This window comes from Dipodomys ordii, unplaced genomic scaffold (genome assembly GCF_000151885.1).
Source record: "Dipodomys ordii isolate 6190 unplaced genomic scaffold, Dord_2.0 Scaffold5, whole genome shotgun sequence".
Lineage (NCBI taxonomy): Eukaryota > Metazoa > Chordata > Mammalia > Rodentia > Heteromyidae > Dipodomys > Dipodomys ordii.
Window position 1 is genome coordinate 19650094 of NW_012267221.1, and position 20779 is coordinate 19670872.

The window sequence follows — 20779 nt, forward strand, 5'->3', positions numbered from 1 at the left end:
GCAGAAAAGAAAAGACTGGTCCAGGGAGAGGCAGTCCTGCCCAGGAGAAGGAAGCTCCACCCACTGAGAGGCAGCTCTTCCCAGTAGGTATGCTCAGGGAGAGACAGGGCTCTGAGTTCAAGCCCCACAACAGACAAAAATAAATAAGTAATAAAAAATAAATGAATTAAAGGCAAAAAAGTATTAGAAAGAATCAACAAAACAAAAGAGTTGGTTCTTAGAAAAAATTAACAAAATTGACAAAGCCTTAGCAAATCTTACCAAAAAAAAGAACACATCCAAATAAATAAAATTAACAATGAGAATAGGAACGCAACGACAGAAACAAGCAAGATTTAGAACGTTATATGGGGATACCTTGCAAACCTTTATGTTAACAAATTGGAGAATCTGGAAGAAATGGAAGAATCTTCAGTAAATACTGATATGCCCAAACTAAACCAAGAAGATTTAAACCAACTAAATTGACCCACAACAAATAATGAAATAGAAATGGCAATAAAATACTTCCCATTCAAGAAAATCCCAGGAGCAGAGAGATTCACAGCTGAATTCTCTAAGGCCTTCAAAGGAGACCTCACTCCAATACTCCTCAAACTCTTCAATGAAATTGAAAGTGAAAGATCTCTACCAAACTCTTCAATGAAATTGAAAGTGAAAGATCTCTACCAAACTCAAATCCCAGGAGCAGAGAGATTCACAGCTGAATTCTCTAAGGCCTTCAAAGGAGACCTCACTCCAATACTCCTCAAACTCTTCAATGAAATTGAAAGTGAAAGATCTCTACCAAACTCATTCTATGAAGCCAGCATAACACTCACCCCCCTAAACAGAAAAACGAACTTTACAACTTGGGGGTGGGGGTGGGGGATGGGAAGGCAGTGATATAAGGGGAAACAAAGGAGGAGGCAACAATGCTTGATAAGAAATGTATTCATTACCTTGCTCATGTAATTGTAACTCTTCTGTATGGTATTTTCACATTTAAAAAACTTATTAATAATAAAAAAAGACTAAACATATAACTTCCTGTGACCTAGCAATCCCACTCCTGGGCATTTACCCAAATGACCATAACAAGGCCACATTAAAGCACCAACACAATCAAGTTCATTGCAGATGCACCTTGGCAGATGAATGGACCAAGAAATTGTGGTATATGTACACAATGGAATTCTACCACCCCATTTATAAGAAAATGGAAAAACTTGGAAAAAATTACATTAAGCAAAATAAGCCAGACTGAAAGAAACATAAGCTGCATAGCTTCCCCAAAGAAACATAAGCTGCATAGCTTCCTTCATTTGTAACAACTAGACTATGTCTAGTGTATTCTAGCAGAGGATCACAATGGCTCAAAAGCTACGTGCATATGACTGTATAAAATGATGCTTATCGGAATGAACTCCAAGAAATGGAAACAAGAGGTTTTTATTTATTATTGTGCTGCTTGCAATTATTTCTTTTTTTCTTTCTTTTTTCTCCTTCAATTTATTCCCTGTTGGCACTCTTTTTTATTTCTGTACCCTTTGTCTTGTATATTAGTTTATCTGATTTGGGGAAGGGAAGAGGAATCACAGAAACTGTGGGACAAAGGGGGAACCAATTCAACAGTGATAGTCACCAGATACTATTTTGGAAATGAAATTTACAACTTGGGGGGAGAGGGGAGTCAGTGGGAGGGAAGTGGAGAAAATGAGGGAAGGGTAACACTTAAAAAAACAAAACCACTGTTCTCATTACCTGACTTATGTAACTGTAACCCCTCTGTGCACCACTTTTGCAATAAAATTTAAATAGATTCAGTGAGCTCTTCAAGCCTGCGAGATAGTGTTTCACACACTTTCCTCATTGTAAGTACTTTTAATTCTTCCTTATAGTCGTCTTCTGAAGTTCTCCAAATGGCCACCAGAACTTCAAATGCAAGAGTAGAAATTATCAGCCCACTCTATTAGGCTGATTCAAATGTCGATTCTAAGGCCCTTTGGGGTCATCCACAAATTGCCGATGAAGAGATAAAGAAACTCTGTCCAGCCTCAAAGGAGGGTTTGATAACATTTCTTGTTGTCAGTCCTTGCCATTTCCAGTTTGCCAGACTCCATTTCCAAAATGTTTTACAACTGCACGGATGCTTTGGGAAGAGGCCTGGGTTGTTCAGCAGCTTCTAACCTGTGGCTGCTTTGAACTAGATCTTTATCAACCAAGCCACCAGGAGCTGTGGTGATTCACAAAATGAGAGACTGTGCCAAGTTTTACAATTACCTCTGTTTGACATCCCACAAATTCAAAGACAGAAAAACGGTGAAATTAAGGAGAAGCTACTCCAGCGGAGCTTCCAGATTATGATCCCAGCTCTGTCACCTCCTTCCTGGGTGGCCACCATTTTGTGACTGATTCAGCTCACTCAACCTTGGCATTCCCTCCATGCAATGGGTAGACAAACTACCTGCTTTAGGAAGAGTTTCATGGATTAAATGAGAAACTATACCTAAAGCACTGAGATTGGTTTCTGGAATGCTGTATGTGGCCCAGAAGTGTTGGCTACTGGTATTTTTGTGTAGATGGAACACAGGTCATGCATCAGCATCATTCCTAACTTGATATCCCATACTGTCAGAACAGCGCTGTGTGGACACACTCTCTTCCTGTGCAGGATGATAGCATGTTAATGTTCACATATGTCCTCCCACAGATGGCTAAGACACTCACACATGAAGAGAAGCCTGCCAGTGCTAGAAAGGCTGAGTCTCCTTAGTCTGGTTCCTGTCTGCTCAAAAGAGGCCAATATAAACATATGCTCAAGAACAGAGATGGTCTGCCTCAAGAGTACCAAACACCTCAGAGCAAGTAGGGGTCTTCTCCTCTCCAGCTACCAAGCCCAACCTTCTTCCTGAGAATATTCAATGCAGTTAACAGTGGGAAAGCAGACTTCTTTCTGCTGGTTGTTCTTTTTTATTTTATTTAGCTCTGCAACACTGTGTTCAACCTCTCAGAACCTTCTGAAAGTTGGGGTTGGAGGTGTGGCTCAGGTGGTAGAGAGCCAGCCAGTGAGTGAAAATGTCAGATACTGAGTTTGTGTCCTCATCTGGAGGAAGATAAAAATAAAAATATTCTGAAAGTGAACTTGAATTTTGAGGAAGAGGCTGAGCCTGACAGTATCAACCTGTCCCTTGAAGGTCACTCAGGGACTGTTAGCAGGGTAGACAATGGATGAGAAAACCTCACATTCTTCCTCTGCACTGTCCACCTCTGCATGTGTGTACCTGTCCACTTTTTGATCCACACTAATAATCATATTAGAGGGATTCATATTTAATAAGACTGTGTTTTGTGCCCAGAACTGTAAGCCAAGCACTATTAATGCATCATATTTAATGCATTATGTGCTACATTAAAGAAGATAGGATGAGGAAAAGGCTAAAGAATCCTGGCACAATGAATGCGAATGGGTTTATATGTTCAGTGGCTAAAGTGCTAGAAGCAGTGTGCTCTGATGTTAGGGCCATGCATAGCTTACAAGTATAAAGACATCTAAACAGTTTCTTAGATTAATATTTTTGGAAGCGTTGAGGCAAGAACAGACCTGTAGCAGATACTAGTAAGAATTCCAACTCAGACCTGGTTGGAAGTCTGTCTACTGAATCTGTCATTCATTCATTCATTCATTCATGCTATAAATGGTGAGTGTTACATGCAACAAGAACTATTATTGGGCCGGGTGCCCGTGGCTCACGCCTGTAATCCTAGCTACTCAGGAGACTGAGATCTGAGGATCACAGTTCAAAGTCAGCCTGGGCAGGAAAGTCCATAAGACTCTTAGCTCAAATAAACCACTAAAAAACTGGAAGTAGTGCTGTGGCTCAAGCAGTAGAGCGCTTGCCTTGAGCTGAAGAGCTGAGCAATAGCGCCCAAGCCCAGAGTTCAAGCCCCACAACCAAAATAAAAAAAAAAAGAACTGTTCTTGGCCTAGGGACTCAGCAATGAGAAAAAAAGAAAGTCTTGAGGTTCATGAAACAGTTTACATTTACAGGAATTTATAAAAATGTACATCAAAATGTAATGTGAAAAAGGTAGTGATAAATTATAGGATACAAGTGGAGCTTAAAGGGCACAATGACAGGATTTTGCTTTAGACAAGATGGCCTTCATAGAGATGATATTTGAACAAGACATATTGAAGATGACATGAAGGAGAATGCCCTGTGGTTAGGTAACAAGAGAAAAACGCACAGGAGAAGCTGCTGTCAGCGCAAAGGTCCTGGAGCAAGATGGCAGTTAGCTAGTTACTGCTGGGAGAAGAATGGGGAAAGGGATGACTATCAGAGAAGCAAATCAAGAAGAGAGCTGTGGGATCAAAACATACAGTGCCTTACAGGTCTTATTGGTTAATAACAATGGCTCTAGTTGTTAAGTACCTACTGTATTTAGGTCATTACCACATTTTAATCCTCATAAAACTCCTCAAGACAATTTCCTTTACTCTGTGTCAGCATTGCCTGAAGCTTGAAGCCACCTCACCTTTCAAGATTATAAAGCATCTATAAATCTCTCTTCCTTCTCCTCTCTCTCTTTCCCTCAATGAGAGGTTTACTTACCAGCTTCATTATTTTCAACTACTTGCCGTAATTTTCCCTTCTATACTGGGTAAGTTCTGATACCAAATATCTATTTTCTGCATCTAACAGTCCACACATAAAAGAGAATTGTAGTTGTCTGTCATTATTGAATTCAATCTATAACACTAAGTCTCATTTGTATGAGAATGTGCAGTAATAAAGTTATATAAGGAGAGATCTGGGACAGTTTCTCAGATTAAATTAAGTCAGAAGTGAGTTAAAAGATAGTTTATACTAAAAATAGAACTGAAACACTGAAAACCAGGAAACCAAACTTATTATGATCACCACTAAGAATGAAAATATGTTGAATTTAATTTCCTATATTTTGTGATCAGCAGTCAAAAGGATGATCCTTGAGTTTGGTGACACACACCTGTAAACACAGCACTGAATGGATGCTGAGACAGAAAGGTTAAGTTCAAGCCGGGGCTATACAGCAGCACCATATCTAAAAACAGAAAAACAAAAACAAAAATAAGTGAGATGAACAAGAATATGGCCTTATTATATATAGCTACAGATGAATCCATAAATAGGAATTGATGAAATGCCTTTAGAAAAATGTGATTCAATCTCTTTAAAGGAGCCAAGTAGGCTGCTTTTCAGAGGAACGCCCGCCCATACTTCCTGCTGAGTCTTGTCCTGCATAGAAAGTCATGGATGTTTGATATTGTTCATCTGATGTTGGCCATTGCAATAGGAGCCTTCCATAATTTGGAGTTAATCTGATTAGTGCTGGGGCTAGGGCCCATAGCTCAAGTGGTACAGTCCTTGTTGAGCAAGCATGGCTCCTGAGTCCAACCTCCAGGATCACAAAACCAAAAAGGAAAAGTGATCAGTGCAACTTTGTTCTTACTAGATAGCTGTATTAGTTTTCTAAGTCTACATCACAGTTCTGGAGACTAGAGGTAAGAGATCTATGTGTCAGCCTGGTTGGCCCCTTCTGAGAAGTGTGAGGGAGCTCATCATGGCTTTCTCTCAGCTTCTGCCTTCTATAGCTGTCACCTCCATCTCTGCCCTGTGTTCCCTTGTGGAATTCTCTGTATGAGCATGTCTGGCTCTGTATTCAAATATCCCTTACTTTATAAGGATACATCATCATTAGGCATGTCCTACCTTGATGAGCTCATCTCAATTCGACCATCATTTACAAAGACCCCATTTCCCGTTCACAAGCTCTGAGGACAGAGATCTGACATCTTTTAGGGAGGCACAATTCAGTCCATAACACTGGTGTAAGAAAAGGTTATATATGGGCTGGGAAGGTGGCTCAGTGGTAGAGTGTTTGCCTTGCAAGCATGAGGCTCTGGGTTCGATTCCTTGGTACCACATAAGCAGAAAAGCCAGAAGCAATGCTGTAGTAGAGCACTAGCCTTGAGCTGAAGAGCTCAGGGATAGTGCCCAGGCCCAGAGTTCAGGCCCCACAACTGACAAAAAAAGAAAAGAAAAGGTTATATAAATACTTCTTCCTTGTAGGTTCCACTTCCATACCCTTACTGATTTGCTGACTGACAAGAGGATTTTTATGATGGCATTACATAGTCAGCCTACCCTCCTTTGAGTGTGAGTGCTATGTGTGAGAGTACTTTTTACTGACTTGCAACCAGCACATCCGATTAACAACTAGCCCTTTGCTAACAGGGCCAATCTGGAGATTAGCTATGCCAAAGGACTTCAGAAACTGGCAGCCAAGTTAAACAAAGCATTACAGAACACAAAGAAAAAGTAAGTATCATGGCAGAGATGGGGCCAAATCATTCCTTAAAATAATAAAAAAAAGGCAAATATTCAAGCTAGCTTCCTCTTATACTTGTGACATGGCTTCCAAGTCTTAGTGTTTGCTATGTGTCAGGCACTGTGCTAAAAGCTTTACAGATGCTCCATTTAATCCTTGCAGCAGACTTGGCAAAGATAATGAGGTTTCATCATTATCTCCCTTTGCAGATGAGAACTTGAGGTCTGTAGAATTTAAGAAATAGTATCCCATTGCAAGGGTAATGCTTTGTACAGCTGGGTGGGTCTTTATTGCTCCTGAGACCATATTTGTCATTGACTTGGTAATGACATTTAATTTCGGAAGTGTGTTGAGCCAGGTCTTGGAGGCAGGAAGTATGAAGTCTGTTGTCTCTACTTGGTGACTCTGACAAGAAACTCAGCTTCTCTGTGCCTTGATTTCTTCCTCTGTTGAATGAAATAGGGATGTGTGTTCTAAGCTATGTACATGTATATGTATGGGATATATAGAATGATTTCGTATATGTAAGTAAAAGGAGGTCATGCATATTAAATGATATAGTATGTATAAAGAAGTTTAGCACATTAGGTACAAACATGGCTCATATTCTCCTCAATATTTGCAGCCATAGGAATGAAGTAGATTCCTTCTTTTGGAGGACAAGTGAAAGATAGTGATGCTGGCAAAATGGTCCATTAGTGATCATTTGCTACAAAGATTCTTGACTAATGCATGTAGATATGACTCTGCATTGACAGAGCTATTGCAAAAGCTCCTTACAATGATGCTAGAGAAAGAGTAAGCACAGGAAATTGAAAGGTTCTGGGGCCAAAATCTCCACCCCAACTTAAGCAGTACCTGTAATGGCAAATGATGTCCTTGACATGGCCATGACTCTTGGATTTACTATTCTTTTAAGGATAGTACTTTTGTAGAGAACAAGGAGTCAGTACAGCACAGCACAGATAGATTTTTGTTGATATTCTAGTTCTATCACATACTGAGTGACATAAAACAACTGTCCTTCCCTCTCAACATCTCTTTTATTTGGAAATAGAGATAAAATGAGGTTGCTTAGCAGAATACTTGGCCTAGAGTAAAAATTCCATAGATACCCATTTTGATTCCATTTTTTTCTGTATGCCAGTATTGGGCTTATCCTAATGGTCTAGATGATGTCCATTAGCTTTTTCTCTCAAGGCTGGCACTTAACTACTTCTAGCTTTTGGTGGGTTAATTGGGGATAAGAGTTTCTTGCATTTGTCTACCTGGTCTGGCTTTGAATTGTGATAATCAGATCTTAGCCTCCTGAGTAGCTAGGATTACAAGTCTGAGCCACTGTCACCCAGCTACAGCCAGCTTTGTCTTTAATTCTCAATTACTCAACCACCTCCTAAAGAATAAAGAGCCCTGGTGAGGGGTGGGGGTCTTATTGTGTTCCAACTGCAGTATTCAGCACGCTACTACTAAAGGGTTGGCATGATCCACATCTAGTTAACCAGCACTAGTACAATTTGCTAATAAACAGTAATTGAATTTTTGTCCATACAGAATTCTGTGATAGATACTTGCCCAGCCATCCCAATGTATTTTTAAAGTGAGGGACAGAGAAGAAATGATTATTCCAAGGTCACACAGCAAACACAGTAAATCATCAGATTTTAGACCAGTTACCCTGAAGCAAGCTTGCCATGTTTCCTGTCTTACTGCCCAGTTTGGTAGGGCAAGTAAGAGATTGCTCTTCCCCAAAATGTACCTGACATCTTTTGTGAAAAAGTACCTCTAGTCCAGGCATGAGTGGCATACGGGTTTGGTTCCAGCTACTTGGGAGGCATAGGTAAAAGGATCACCATTTGAGAAAGTTAGTATGGGATCTATCTGAAAAATAAAGCAAGAAAGCAAACAATGTGGCTCAAGTGGTAGGCCTTCGGTTAAATCCCTTGTTCCACATACAAATAATAATAAGAATAATAAGCATTCATTTTAAGTAGTAGTTTGGTCCACTTTGACTGACCAAGTCAAAACATTTTCAACATACCCAAACTTGGCTCACACCTGATCTGTCCATCTAGATTAATTTTGTCTTTTTGGGGATTGCTGATCCTTGGAAGCACACAATAGGTACTGCCCTGTACCTGATTTTAATTGTGTATTACATCTGACATTTTCCAAATTTAGGGAGCAAATTCACCCATAAGCATCAAAACACCTGTACCATTCTGATGTTGACAGAGATGCAGCTCCTTTTCACCCCATTCATCAAGATATCTAGCCCTGAGGTTTATTGACACATTGGGTTTAGCGTCCTGACTTCTGAAGACAGCCTCTATGGACTTCTGAAGGCTGGGGCCCTTCTATGGGGAAGATAAGATGCTTCTCCTAGGGACAGATCAGTGCTGCCCTTTGTGTTCATTGGAAACAGCTCATAGGACCATAAAAAGTTGTCTGAATGGACCCCAGGCCTAAGAGCAGCAAGCAAGAAGTGACCAGATTCCTGCCGTGTGTCACTTCTCCAAAGCCTAGTTATTGACCCACAAAGTGAAGAATCTGAAAAGATGATCTCTGAATCCCTCTCACCTAGAATCCCATCCCTATCTGCTCTCATGCCTGGATTTTCTACAGATGTGAAATGAAAGATGAAAATGAAAAGTGACTGGGGGAAAGGGCAAAGCAGTGTCTATGATACAAATCAACACATTGGCCAAATTGAATCTCATAGAGATTGGAATAAGGTTAAAGAGATGAACACGGTGGCTGAATGTGGTGCCTTGGGCATGATGCTTTGTATTTCAGAGTTCACTGGAAGGGTGACACCCACTCTTTCTTCCCACCCCCTTTCTTTTGCCTCTAGCTGCCTCAGCAGTGCATGGTCCTGGGCTTCCGAAGGCATGAAATCTGCCGCAGACCTGCATCAGTGAGTGCTTCCAGACCCACCCTGGCTTGTTCCAGCTCCAAGTAGAGCCATAAATATTAGAAGTGGGAGGGATACAAATATTCTCTTTCAAACTGGCCCTGAGTAAATGTGTTAGTACACGCCATTTCCCTAGAGAGTCATTTGGAAAGCCCGTGTAAACCCTAAGACAATGATTATATGTCTTAATGTTCTATTTCCAGAAAACTTGGCAAAGCAATTGAATTGGAAGCAATAAAACCAACTCATCAAGTACTCAATAGACAAGAGAAGAAGAGAAAATCTGTGAGTCTTAAAGTGCTTTTCTTTTCTTTCTTTTTCTCCCCTTTCTTTTATTTTCAAAGCAAGATTTTGTGGCTTACTGGGGAAAAGATGGTCTGAAAGTGATACTAAGTCTCAGAATTTTTTATAAAAAGTACTCAAAAACACACACTCAAGATTTATGGACAAGGAGGTTTGCTAAGCATTGTTTATAATAGTGAAAAAGTGAGCTAGGGATGGGGGTGCATACCTGTAATCCCAGCACTGGGAAGATTGGGATAAGAGGGTAAAGTCCAAGTCCAGCCTGGGTTATCTCCCAAAGTTCTCACCTCTAAACACCAATACACTGAAGGAAAGGATTTGAACCTATGAATTTGGAAGTGGGGGGGAGAAGAGGAGGGGAATACACACAAATACTCAACTCAATAGCAGTGACTAAAGAAGAAAACAAAATTATTTTTCTCATTTCCTAATAGCTTGATAATGAAGTTGGAAAGACAGCAAATCTTGTTATTAGCAACTGGAATCAGCAAATTAAGGTAAGTATCCACAAATAATACTTGCACAAAGTCACTTCTTAGGATCATAGCATTTGTTTTTGCATGTACACAATCATGTATTCTAATGTTAGGACTTTTAGGTGATAATTGCAAAGAAAAACATTTCTTCAGCTGTACTATTCCATAGAAGCATTTTTCAAAAAAAGCAAAGAAGAGCATGTCTCAAAATGTGGCATATATTGTGGTTAACTCATTATTTATTATGTGCCAAGTGTTATATGCTTATATATTTAATCATCATTAGTCCAACATGATCCATGACCTTGCATTGTCCCATTTTACAAGTGGGGAAGGTGAGACAAACATAGTAGTTGAAGTAATGTGAAAACATACATAATGTTTTAACCAAGAATTCTTACAAGTTCTTTAATTCTAGAGTCTCTGTTCTTCATCATTATACCATACTGACTACCCCCTTGGAATAATTTCTAAGGAGAGAATTATAGTCTTGGTGGTCTGAGAAACTAGAACGCATCAGTTTTAGTTCTTAAACAGCAAAAATAGCAGATGGAATGCACTTGTACAGAAGATTATTCTAGAATAATTTGGTGGAGGAGGAATTCACTTTCAATAAGACAAATAAGAGACCAGAGAAACTTCTAGGAAAAATCTAGTGGTGACTTTGGTGAGGAATTGTATTCTAAGAGTTTATGTTTTCCTTTTTGCGTCTCTAAAATGTTAGTATCCAAAGAGAGCCTTCACAAGTAAACAGCCACTGGTACCAAATAACCAAAGCTACTCTGAGATATAATGGCCTCATAGTTACTTCTAAAGCTTCTCTTGAACATGAAGAGTCTATAGACCAAGGATGATACTGAAAAAATGTTTGAGAGCAAAAAATTTCCATACTCACAGCTGTTAGAATAAATACTTTAAAGTTTCAGAAAATGTATTTCCCAGTCATTTGGTTTTAATCTTGCTCTTGATTTCCTGAGCTTTCGTTAGAAGGACTTGTCTTTTTAAACCAATTTTCTTAAAATAGTCCTCACAGGAGGTTCAAGACAATGGACTAAAAGTCACAGCAACTGCTTTTAAGAACAAAGACATTCATTGCTATTTCCCAGTTTATACCAAGTCATCTTCCTAAATAAAGTGATTTTATTCTTTATGAAGAGTGACAGAGAAATTAAAGAAGATGAAATCCTTGAACTATAGTAATTTTTCTCCCTAGTTGCAATTCAAGGGATCCAGTGCATGGATAATGAAACACAATCTATTTTGGAGACACAAATGCAAAGTTTTAAAGGGCCAGGTATTCTTGTCTCCTGCTCTTGCCAATGACAGAGGGAAAGGCTGAAGGTGGTAGGGAAAGGGCTGGGAACTGCTTGTTCCTTGAATTCCTCTTATGGGGCCTTTATGTGTTTCCAGAAAGGTAAAAGTCCAAGGGGAGAGATACACACTTTCAACCTTCATTGTCCAGGTTTTTAGTTCTTAAAATCTTGAGAAGAAAAGCCACCTTTGCAATCAATCTAGTTCCTGAATGGACTGAATTCAACTTAACCCCAAATCTGTCTGCACATTGTACCTCAGGGGCACCATCTTTCGACCAAGTTCAGCTGCAGAGCTAAAAGAAAAAGCATCACCTGAATTATAACTCACACTGAGCACTGAGATATCCCCCAGATGTAGAGACATTGCTACTTTTTCCTTTTTATCTCTTCCCTCAGTCTACTCAATAAATACAGAGCATTTCAGAGGGTGCCAGGCAAATGCTCTCAGTTCTGAGAATTAGGAACAAGATTTCTTCCCTTGATCATCGTGTGTGTGTGTGTGTGTGTGTGTGTGTGTGTGTGTGTGTGTGTGTGTGTGTGTGTGTGTGTGTGTGCTCTATCACTCAAGTCACAGCTCCATTTCTGGCTTTTTGGTGGTAAATTGGAGGTAAAAGGCCTTCTGAGTAGCTAGTAGGTGTGAACCACCAGAGCCTGGCTTCCTTGCCCAACTTTTAAGATAATATTTCAAAACAACCCCAGTTGTGGCTCAAGGTTGATTTAAAAGAATGATAAGAACAATTTTACATACTTGTTGCAAAAGCCATTATGTGAGCTTGGAGGCTTGGAGGCATTCTGATGTAGCAAAAAGTAGAACCCTCTTGAATATCCCCAATATGATGACACCTGCACAGCAGTTCTCCAATAAAGTGTTGGCTGTGGTGGTATTTTAGGATGATTTTGAGGTCAAGTGGGAATGAAGAAGGAAAAATAATGTAGTCATTTACAAGAACTTGCCTCGTTCCAAAACACAACAGCTTCTCTCTTTATATTTTTATCTTTTTTCTTGTTTGTATATTTTTTACCATAGGCTAAGAAAAAACTAATGGTGAGTACCAAGAAGCACGAAGCACTTTTCCACCTTGTAGAAAGTTCTAAGCAATCTGTGACGGCGAAAGAAAAGCAAAAGGTAAGCTGTCATGTTGGCAGAGAATAAAAAGGGACTCCACATTGTTCTTGGCACACATTATTCCACATTATTCTTGGCATTGACATGCCATTAGAACAATGGAGTCTAAACTTTTGTCCTGTTTCTGTTTGTCTGATTTGGGGAGGGAAAGGAGAAGCACAGAAACAGTGGGACAAAGAGTGAGACAATTCAGCAGTGACACTCACTAAACACTATGTTGGAAAAGAACTATAAAACTTGGGGGAGAGGGAAATAGGGAGGGGGTGACATTGTTCAAAAGTAAATGTACTCATTACCTGAATTATATAACTGTAACCCCTCTGTACATCACCTTTACAATGAAGTTTTTAAAAAGCATTTCTAAAAAAGATCTGGAATATCTATATTCTGGAATACTAGTCATTTGAAATGATATAGTAGAAAAATTTGTCATGAAAACCTGCTTCCGATGCCTTTTGTTCTAGAAAATTATGACATTAGATTCATTGTCATTTTTGAGAAATGCTTTAAAATATAAACCTTATACCCATATTAATATCAAAGAACAAATATCAAAAGATTAATAATGTTTGCCCTGAACATGTGATTGTTTTATTTTATAGATTATCCATTTGCTTATTTGCATTTTATTTCAACAACTTAATAAAGATGTCATTTTAAACTTCAAAAAAGTCAGTTCCCACTCCAAATAAGTAAAAAAGTATATATACTTTATATTTGGGTATGATATATAGTTCTTTCTATATTACACTAACAATTATGAACATTATAAAGTATAAAGTTTATAATGGGAGGATACTGCTCAGTGGTAGCACTTGCTGCATGCTTGAGGTTCTGGGTTCAGTCCCCAGCTTGTGAATATAGATAAATACATCAATGTATATATGAAATGATTGCTGGAGATTTGTAGGATGAGGGAAAGATAAAATGATACTTGAAATGGTTAGCTAATCATGATATCTTATATCTATTTACTTAATAAATTGGTATTTGAGTAAAAGAGAACCAAAATATATACTTAGGTAAATATAAATTCATATTTCTAACAGTCTTCTTGATGATCCTAGTTTATAATAATTAAGCAATTAAATTTTCCACCAATTACTTGCTGGATCGCACTACATTTTCTAGTGTCTGCCTTTTTCTGTGGATAGTGATATGTTCTTGGGATTTGGGGTTTTTGTTGTTCTTTATTTTGGAGGTACTGGGTTTTGAACCCACAGCCTGTCACCTGGCTGCAGTCTACTGCGGAGCCATGCCTTTTTTTTAGTGATTTTGACATGGAGTCTGGTAAACTATTCTGCCTAGACTGGCTTCCCACTGTGATCCTCTGAGAAGAGTGAGCCGCCAGTGCCTGACTCACTCTGAGGTTTTGTTTCTTCTGTGTTTACTTGTTAGTAAGAACCTCAATCCACAGGATCTTGTCAGAAACCCATTAAAGACATTTGTGCCCTTTGTGTATATCACCTTAATTAAAGCCAGATAAGAGTATCACATGGCAATGGCACATATTTCTAAGATGCTGGAAGTGAAAACAACTTCCACAGCAACTGGAATCCCCACCCCCAACTTCCTCTGAACACCTCAGAATCCACAATGCCCACCTGTGGTCACCAGTGCACCACAGGAGTAAGCATGAGCATTGTTCTTGGGCACAAATGAACACAAATTACATTAGTGTGCAAGAAGAAAACTAAGTACTGTCTACCTACCCTCCCCGCCCCCCCAAAAAAAGTCACTGCACACATTTCTGATGGTATAGATCCCAGACTGGAAATCTTTGAAATACTCCATACCTTCTCTAAAAGATGTGATTCCCCCTAAAGAAATGTAGCCAGAGCCACTGTGGTCCTAAACATCTCAAAGGGAAAAGAAAATTGGTATTATAAGTGGCTCTATCATTTCATCTGAAGAAATTATTCAGTCATTAACTTAAATAGTCTGTTAGCAAGATGTTCCAAGATTCTTATTTCTTCACATCAATCTTCACACATTTAAACAATCACTAGGGTTGAATAATGAGTAGCCTCCAAGCCTGACCTCATATGCACAGGACCTGTGTGGGCCATTGAGCCCTCATTAGAAGCTATTCCTCATTGATGTCACTTACATAGCTGAGGAATGAATTTCCTCTTCCTTCCTTCATTAGCAGCTGCCTTGGCAGGTGAAAGTTCCTACACCTCCTCTGCCCTCCTGCAGCCATGACCTCCATGACCTTTATCTCTGGCCTCATCCCTCCATCCTCACTGTTTAATCTGAGGCTGGGTTTTAACCCAAAAGCTGAACACTAAGGCAGTATTCATTTCCCACCCACCTATCCATTCCTCTGTGCTGCTCCTCAGTTCTTCCTGATTTTCTGTTCTCAAAAGAAGCTGTTCTAAAACTCCCATTCTCTCCCCACCTCCGTCCACACCACCCACTCCCAGCAGACTTTCCTGCTTCCTACCTCCCGAGCAAACTAGACAGAGCAGCTACCTGCCCTCTCAAGGAACTGCATCTGCACAGCTGCAGGGAGAGCTCAGTACTCACTCCCTGGGCTGGGCAGCCTGCCTCTCCCAGATCCTCCAGTGGTTATGCCCTCTGTCTTGTGTCTTGAGTGCCCTCTTTGAGATGATTCCTCCTGTAAGTTTTCTTCTGTTCACACACCCATGCCTCTCCCCACCCCCTTAATCTATCAAGGACTGTAACTGTCTGTAGCCCAGGGGGCTGGAGCCATAGGCATTTATTTGTGGAGACCATAGGTCCAAGAACAGCAGCACAGTGGGGCTGCTGGTGATCACCATGCCCCAGACTGCATCTGCAAAAATGCTGTTTTATTTCCTCACAAGCCAAAAGAGATCTCTGGGGTTCTCTTTATAGAGACACTAATTCAATTCATTCATGAGGGCTCCTCTCTCAAGACCTAACCATCCCCCCCAAAGGCCTAGCCTCGTGACATCATCACACAACAAGTTAGAATTTTAGTTGTGATTCTTGGGAGCACACAGACATTCAGTTCATTACACCCCATATCATTCAGTGAGAGCAGATTGAATCAGACACAACTTTTCCCATTCCTCTATCACCCTCTCTCTTTTCTGCCATAAAATTTATTGCAAGTCTTCTCCATCATCATTCTGGAAACTCACACTACTATTGCCACTAAAAGCAATGCTCTCTTGGGAAAGTCAACTTTCCAGGACCTCCAGTATCTACCTTACTGAACTGCTTGGAAACATTGTACATTGTTTATTTCTCTCTTCCAGAAACACTTCTCTTTTAACTCTAGCATCTCCCCTCACTCGCTCTGGTTTTCCTCTTAGCTTTCTGTAAAGGTTGTTTTAGATTCCTTGTTGGATTGTTCTTTCCTTGCCTGGCTGTTATATGTTGCTATTCTTGAGTCCTTATCTTTCTCTAAGCTCCTCTGTTTAATTCACTGTGACTCCAGTGTCCAACATAATATTCTCAATGTCAGATAGTTAATAAAATAATAAGTATTCAATAGGTGGTTCTAAAGACTTCAAGGACACTACCAAAATTTACATCTTAAGCTCAACCAAGTCTCCAAATTACCTTCTGGTACACAACATCCAAAATCAGACCCATCTTTTCTAACTCTACCAAAAATACTCTTAATTCTCGAATTTTCTCCAACTTTGACAATCACCAGCTACCACATCCTCTCAGTTCTACCTGCTAAACTAAATACTTTTCAAGCTTGTTTTCTTGCATCCGTCTCCCTGATGCTGCTTTCTCCCTGTCCATCATCATTACTTGCCTGAAGAACTGCAGCCAACAAATTGGTCTCTTGGCCTTCACTGTCCTCTTCCTGCCTACTGATCGAGCACAAGCCAAGCTGCTGTTTCTGACATTTGAATCTGATAAGATGGCAGTGGCCTGCCGTCAGCCCTGAATAGAGAATGAATAGAGAAGAAGCCTATCTTATTTTCTATTCCCAAAGCCTGGCCCATGGCACACGAGAGACAATCAATACCTATTGGATGAGAATGAATGAGGTATTTCTCTTAAGAGAAAAAGAAAAGAGGACAGAAAAGAATTTGGTTTTGACAGATTTTAGTATAGCAAATTCCTTAAATTAATTAGGTGAATGAAGTCATAAAGTCTACATTCTTTTTTATGTTTTTATTGTAAAAATACTGTACAGAGTGGTTACAGTTTCATGAGTAAGGTAATGAATACATTTCTTATTGAGCATTGTTACCTCCTCCTTTGTTTTTCCCCTACCATCCCTTCCCTCCCCACCTCCCCAACTCCTCCAACCCCACCCCAGCCAAAGTTGTAAAGTTCGTTTTCAGCATAGTGTCTTGTACATCTCATTGTTACAATGGGTCAACCTGTGTTCTTATTTAAGCATTTTGTTATTTCCCTTCCCTTCCCCAAATTAGAAAAATGTATATACAAGATGCAGGACACCGGAATCAAATACAGTGAAGATGGGTTATACCACGGAGGAGGAACATACCAAAAATACAAAAAAGTTCACATGGTATATTATAAATATGTTAAAAAAAACAATAACAAGAAAGAAAAAACACTTGTATCCCTATCTTGGGCTTCATTTCACTTAACATCATCTTATATGGTCATAAGTACATAGCTTGAGGGGCTATTTCCTGTCAGTTTGCTGTGCAGAAGCACCAATGCAGGTTGATAAATGTGAGTGATCTCTGGAATGACCTAATTCTCATTTTAGGGATCTGAGCATTCTTAGTAGAAATCCAAAGACAAGATGGGCATGGGAGCACACACTGTAATCTCAGCACACAAGAGGCTAAAGCAGAAATTCAAAGTTAGACTCTGTTACAAAGGCTCTGTTCTCTCTCTTTCTTTCTTTCTTTCTTTCTTTCTCTCTCCCCCCTCCCTTCCTCTCTCTTTCTCTCTGTCTCTGTCTCTCTGTCTCTGTCTCTCTGTCTCTCTCTGTCTGTCTGTCTCTGTTTCTGTCTCTCTGTCTCTCTCTGTCTCTCTCTGTCTTTCTGTCTCTGTCTCTCTCTGTCTCTCTCTGTCTGTCTGTCTCTGTCTCTCTGTCTCTGTCTCTCTCTCTCTCTCTCTCTCTCACACACACACACACATACACACACACACGGTAGCAAAGCATAGCCCAGGCAGTCCTTGTGCTCTTTCATGGTATTGTTAACAGGTTAAAATTCACAAGCTCATGTTTCTCCAGATAGATGTGGTTCATTACACTTGAAATGCAAAACCAAATGTGCTGTGGCTAGGTCATAGATCACAGTGAAGGGCATTCTGTAGCTAACATAATCATCAGAATAATAAAGTGAGTTGTGTTAGTATCTAACATTTAGGTGAATGTTCTTCATTATGGCAACATTAGTCAAAGTGTCCTTGATCATAAATAAGGTCATTCCTAAAAGCCTTTGTTCCTGTCCTTGCAGCTCCTAAACTGCTAAAAATGGAGAGGATGTCCTGAAATTCCTAATTCAGGCTTGAGACAATTCTTCTGAGAATCATCTAGGAAGAGATTTCTCCGTCTTTCCACGGAGCTCCTGAGTCTGTGTAGGCCCAGGGAGTGGCTGTTTTACAAGCATCCCTAGTGGTGCCCAGGCATGCAATCTATCTATTTCCATCTATTTTAGAGATGGAAAATAATTTGTCTGAGCATGTCCACATCCTCTTTAGCTACTGTGATCTAGAGGGCTTTTAATTACATTTCTTTTCTGCAAGATTTAACCATTACTAAGGTAAATTTGGGGGATAAGGAAGAGGGGACTCTGAAGGGCAGAGAAGAAACCATCTGTCCATAAATTGTCCATCACTTGTTGTGATCATGGGATTTTCACTAGGAAAATCATGCTCATTAATCTTGTGTGTGTGCATGTGTTTGTGTGTGTGTGTGTGTGAGAGAGAGAGAGAGAGTGAGTGAGAAAGAGAGAGAGAGAAAGGGGAGAGAGAAGAGAGAAGAGAGAGAGAGAGAGTTGTTGGTTATGGAGGCTTGAACTCAGATCCTGGGTGCTGTCCCTGAGCTTTTTTTTGCTCAAGGCTAGTGTCTGTCACTTGGGCCACAGTTCCATTTCTGGTTTAGGATGGTTAATTGGAGATAAGAGTCTCACAGACATTTCTGCCCAGGATGGTTTCAAACCTTGATCTCAAGTATCAACTAGGACTACAGGAGTGAACCACTGGTGCCCCAGTGTTCACTAATGTTTGAATGCTGGGCTAGGTGTCAGGGAGTGCAGCGTAATCACCATGTGTTCTCTGATTGTATCCTCAGAGCAAACCAGTGAAATAGGAGCAATCAATGACTCCATCACTGTTAAAGAAACTGTGGCTCATCAACTGTGGAAGCCAGAACCAGGCCTCTAATCCTGGAGGTCTGATTCCAGAGCTCTATGTTCAGTGTCAACCTGGTCAGGAAGGTCTGTTCTAGAAATGAGCTCCAAAAGTTATATGATTTTGGAAATCATATGATTAATTTAAATTACTTGATTTAGAAGTCTGTGTGTATCCAGGTAAGAAATAAAGGAACTTAACCAATTTAACAAGTTTAAACAATTTAAACAAGGCTTTAGGATGGATTGGTAAATTGGAGATCCTTAACTCTTGTTGTTGATTCTCAGATGCGCTGTCATGTGGTCTTGTCTTTGATTTGATGAATATCAATAAATGACTTCCTATTTACTTCAATGTCTTCATGTGTGAAATTGAGGATCTCATACTGAAAGGAATTAAAGTTTCCTTCTGGTTCTCCCATCTATTTTTTTTCTGAAAAAAAAATCTTTGGTTTTGTTCTCTATGGTTACTGTATATAAAGAGCAAAAGCATAAACACTATGTGCAGTCCTTTCTGTGGAATTACAAAGGGCTTGCATAAATGTGTTAATGAGTATATGACAGAGCTGTTTTATTTTAGCTCCTGAACAAACTGAAAAAATCAACTGAGAAGTTGCAAAAGGAAGATGAAAATTACTACCAACAAAACATGGCAGGCTATTCTACTAGATTGAAATGGGAAACCACACTAGAAAACTCCTACAAGGTAAGCTATGCATTTACAATGCTTTTTTTCCCATGGAACTTTGTGTGAATTGTAGAAATGAACATCCGATCAAGTTATATGACCTGATTTCTGTATTATGATCATCCATGATCATCACTCTAGACAAACTATAGTTCCTCTCATTTCCATTTCTCCATAGATACAATTAACAATGAAAATTTATTGACTAACATTGAGTTGTTGCTCCTAATTCTTAATAGATGCAGTAGTACTCAGCAAACATCAGAAAACCATTATAATAAAATGCAAATTAAAGCATATGTATTTCATACATTTAATGGTGACTTTGAGTTTCTCATTTGTAATATTTTTATTTCTTCTTTGCTGATTTGCCATACTTCGTTTTTATGTGTCTGTGCTACTAAGATGAACATTTAAAATGTTGAAATATTACTTTATTCATTGCTCTATATTTAGTGCTCAACACAACCTATGATTTAGAAACTTCATAAATGATCACTTATTGAATATGTTCTCATACCTAAAACTCAATTCCAAGTATGTAATACCTAAGCCTTCATTGCATTTTGCTTAATTTTATTTCCACAGTTACACTATCAATCATTTGGCAAAATGATGGTGTGATAATATCTTGTATTGGCAAGGATGTTAGAAAAGAAGAATTCTTATACCTTTCTAGGATGGTACAAGAATTAATTTAGTGGCATCCAGTGAAAATGAAATAAGTACATGCCCACAACACAGCAAGTGCACTTTAAGCATTTATCCAGAAGAAACATTTACACCTGTGCATCAAGAATGATGCAAAAGAGTGTTTATCATAGAATTACATAGCAAAAAAGGGATTGATCACAATCATCATACCCATTAAGAGAGTACTCTTAAAAACTGTGCTCTAGTTTGGAAAGTAATAGTAAAAAGTTAATTGGAGTAATGATCTATGTAAATTTTTGAAAAAATTTAGACACACCAAAACTAAACTGTTTATATGTGTATGTTGTTGTCAATCCAGTCGGATCTCAGTTGGTTGGATGAAATGAAGCTCACGCTATGCACTAGAACTGCTACAGTCACTTTGCTTGTCTCATGGACTTTCACTGCCTACGCTGGCTTCAAACCACAATCCTCAGATCTCAATCTCCTGATAGGCAGGATTGATTGCAGGTGTAAAGTACCAGCAATCAGCTAAATCTCTGTTTTTAAGATAACATAAATGTAACCACATTAAATGATTGATTGTTTACACTGGGTGGTAAGAATGCATTTTTAAATTTTTTTCCATGCATTTCTAGTAGAAGAAAAAAATCCTTAAAATAGCTAC

General features: G+C 39.3%; 1 protein-coding gene across 2 annotated transcripts in view; it reads left to right on the forward strand.

Moving 5' to 3' along the window:
- Nucleotides 1-20779, forward strand: part of Nostrin (nitric oxide synthase trafficking) — a 60744-nt gene that overhangs the window by 18738 nt on the left and 21227 nt on the right. Inside the window, exons 3-8 of one of the 2 annotated variants that reach the window (XM_013027838.1) lie at nucleotides 6261-6344; nucleotides 9206-9268; nucleotides 9469-9550; nucleotides 10003-10065; nucleotides 12385-12483; nucleotides 19351-19476. In XM_013027838.1, coding sequence (XP_012883292.1) covers nucleotides 6261-6344; nucleotides 9206-9268; nucleotides 9469-9550; nucleotides 10003-10065; nucleotides 12385-12483; nucleotides 19351-19476 — 517 coding nt within the window. The remainder of the gene's footprint in view (nucleotides 1-6260; nucleotides 6345-9205; nucleotides 9269-9468; nucleotides 9551-10002; nucleotides 10066-12384; nucleotides 12484-19350; nucleotides 19477-20779) is intronic. The other variant, XM_013027846.1, reaches the window with a different exon arrangement.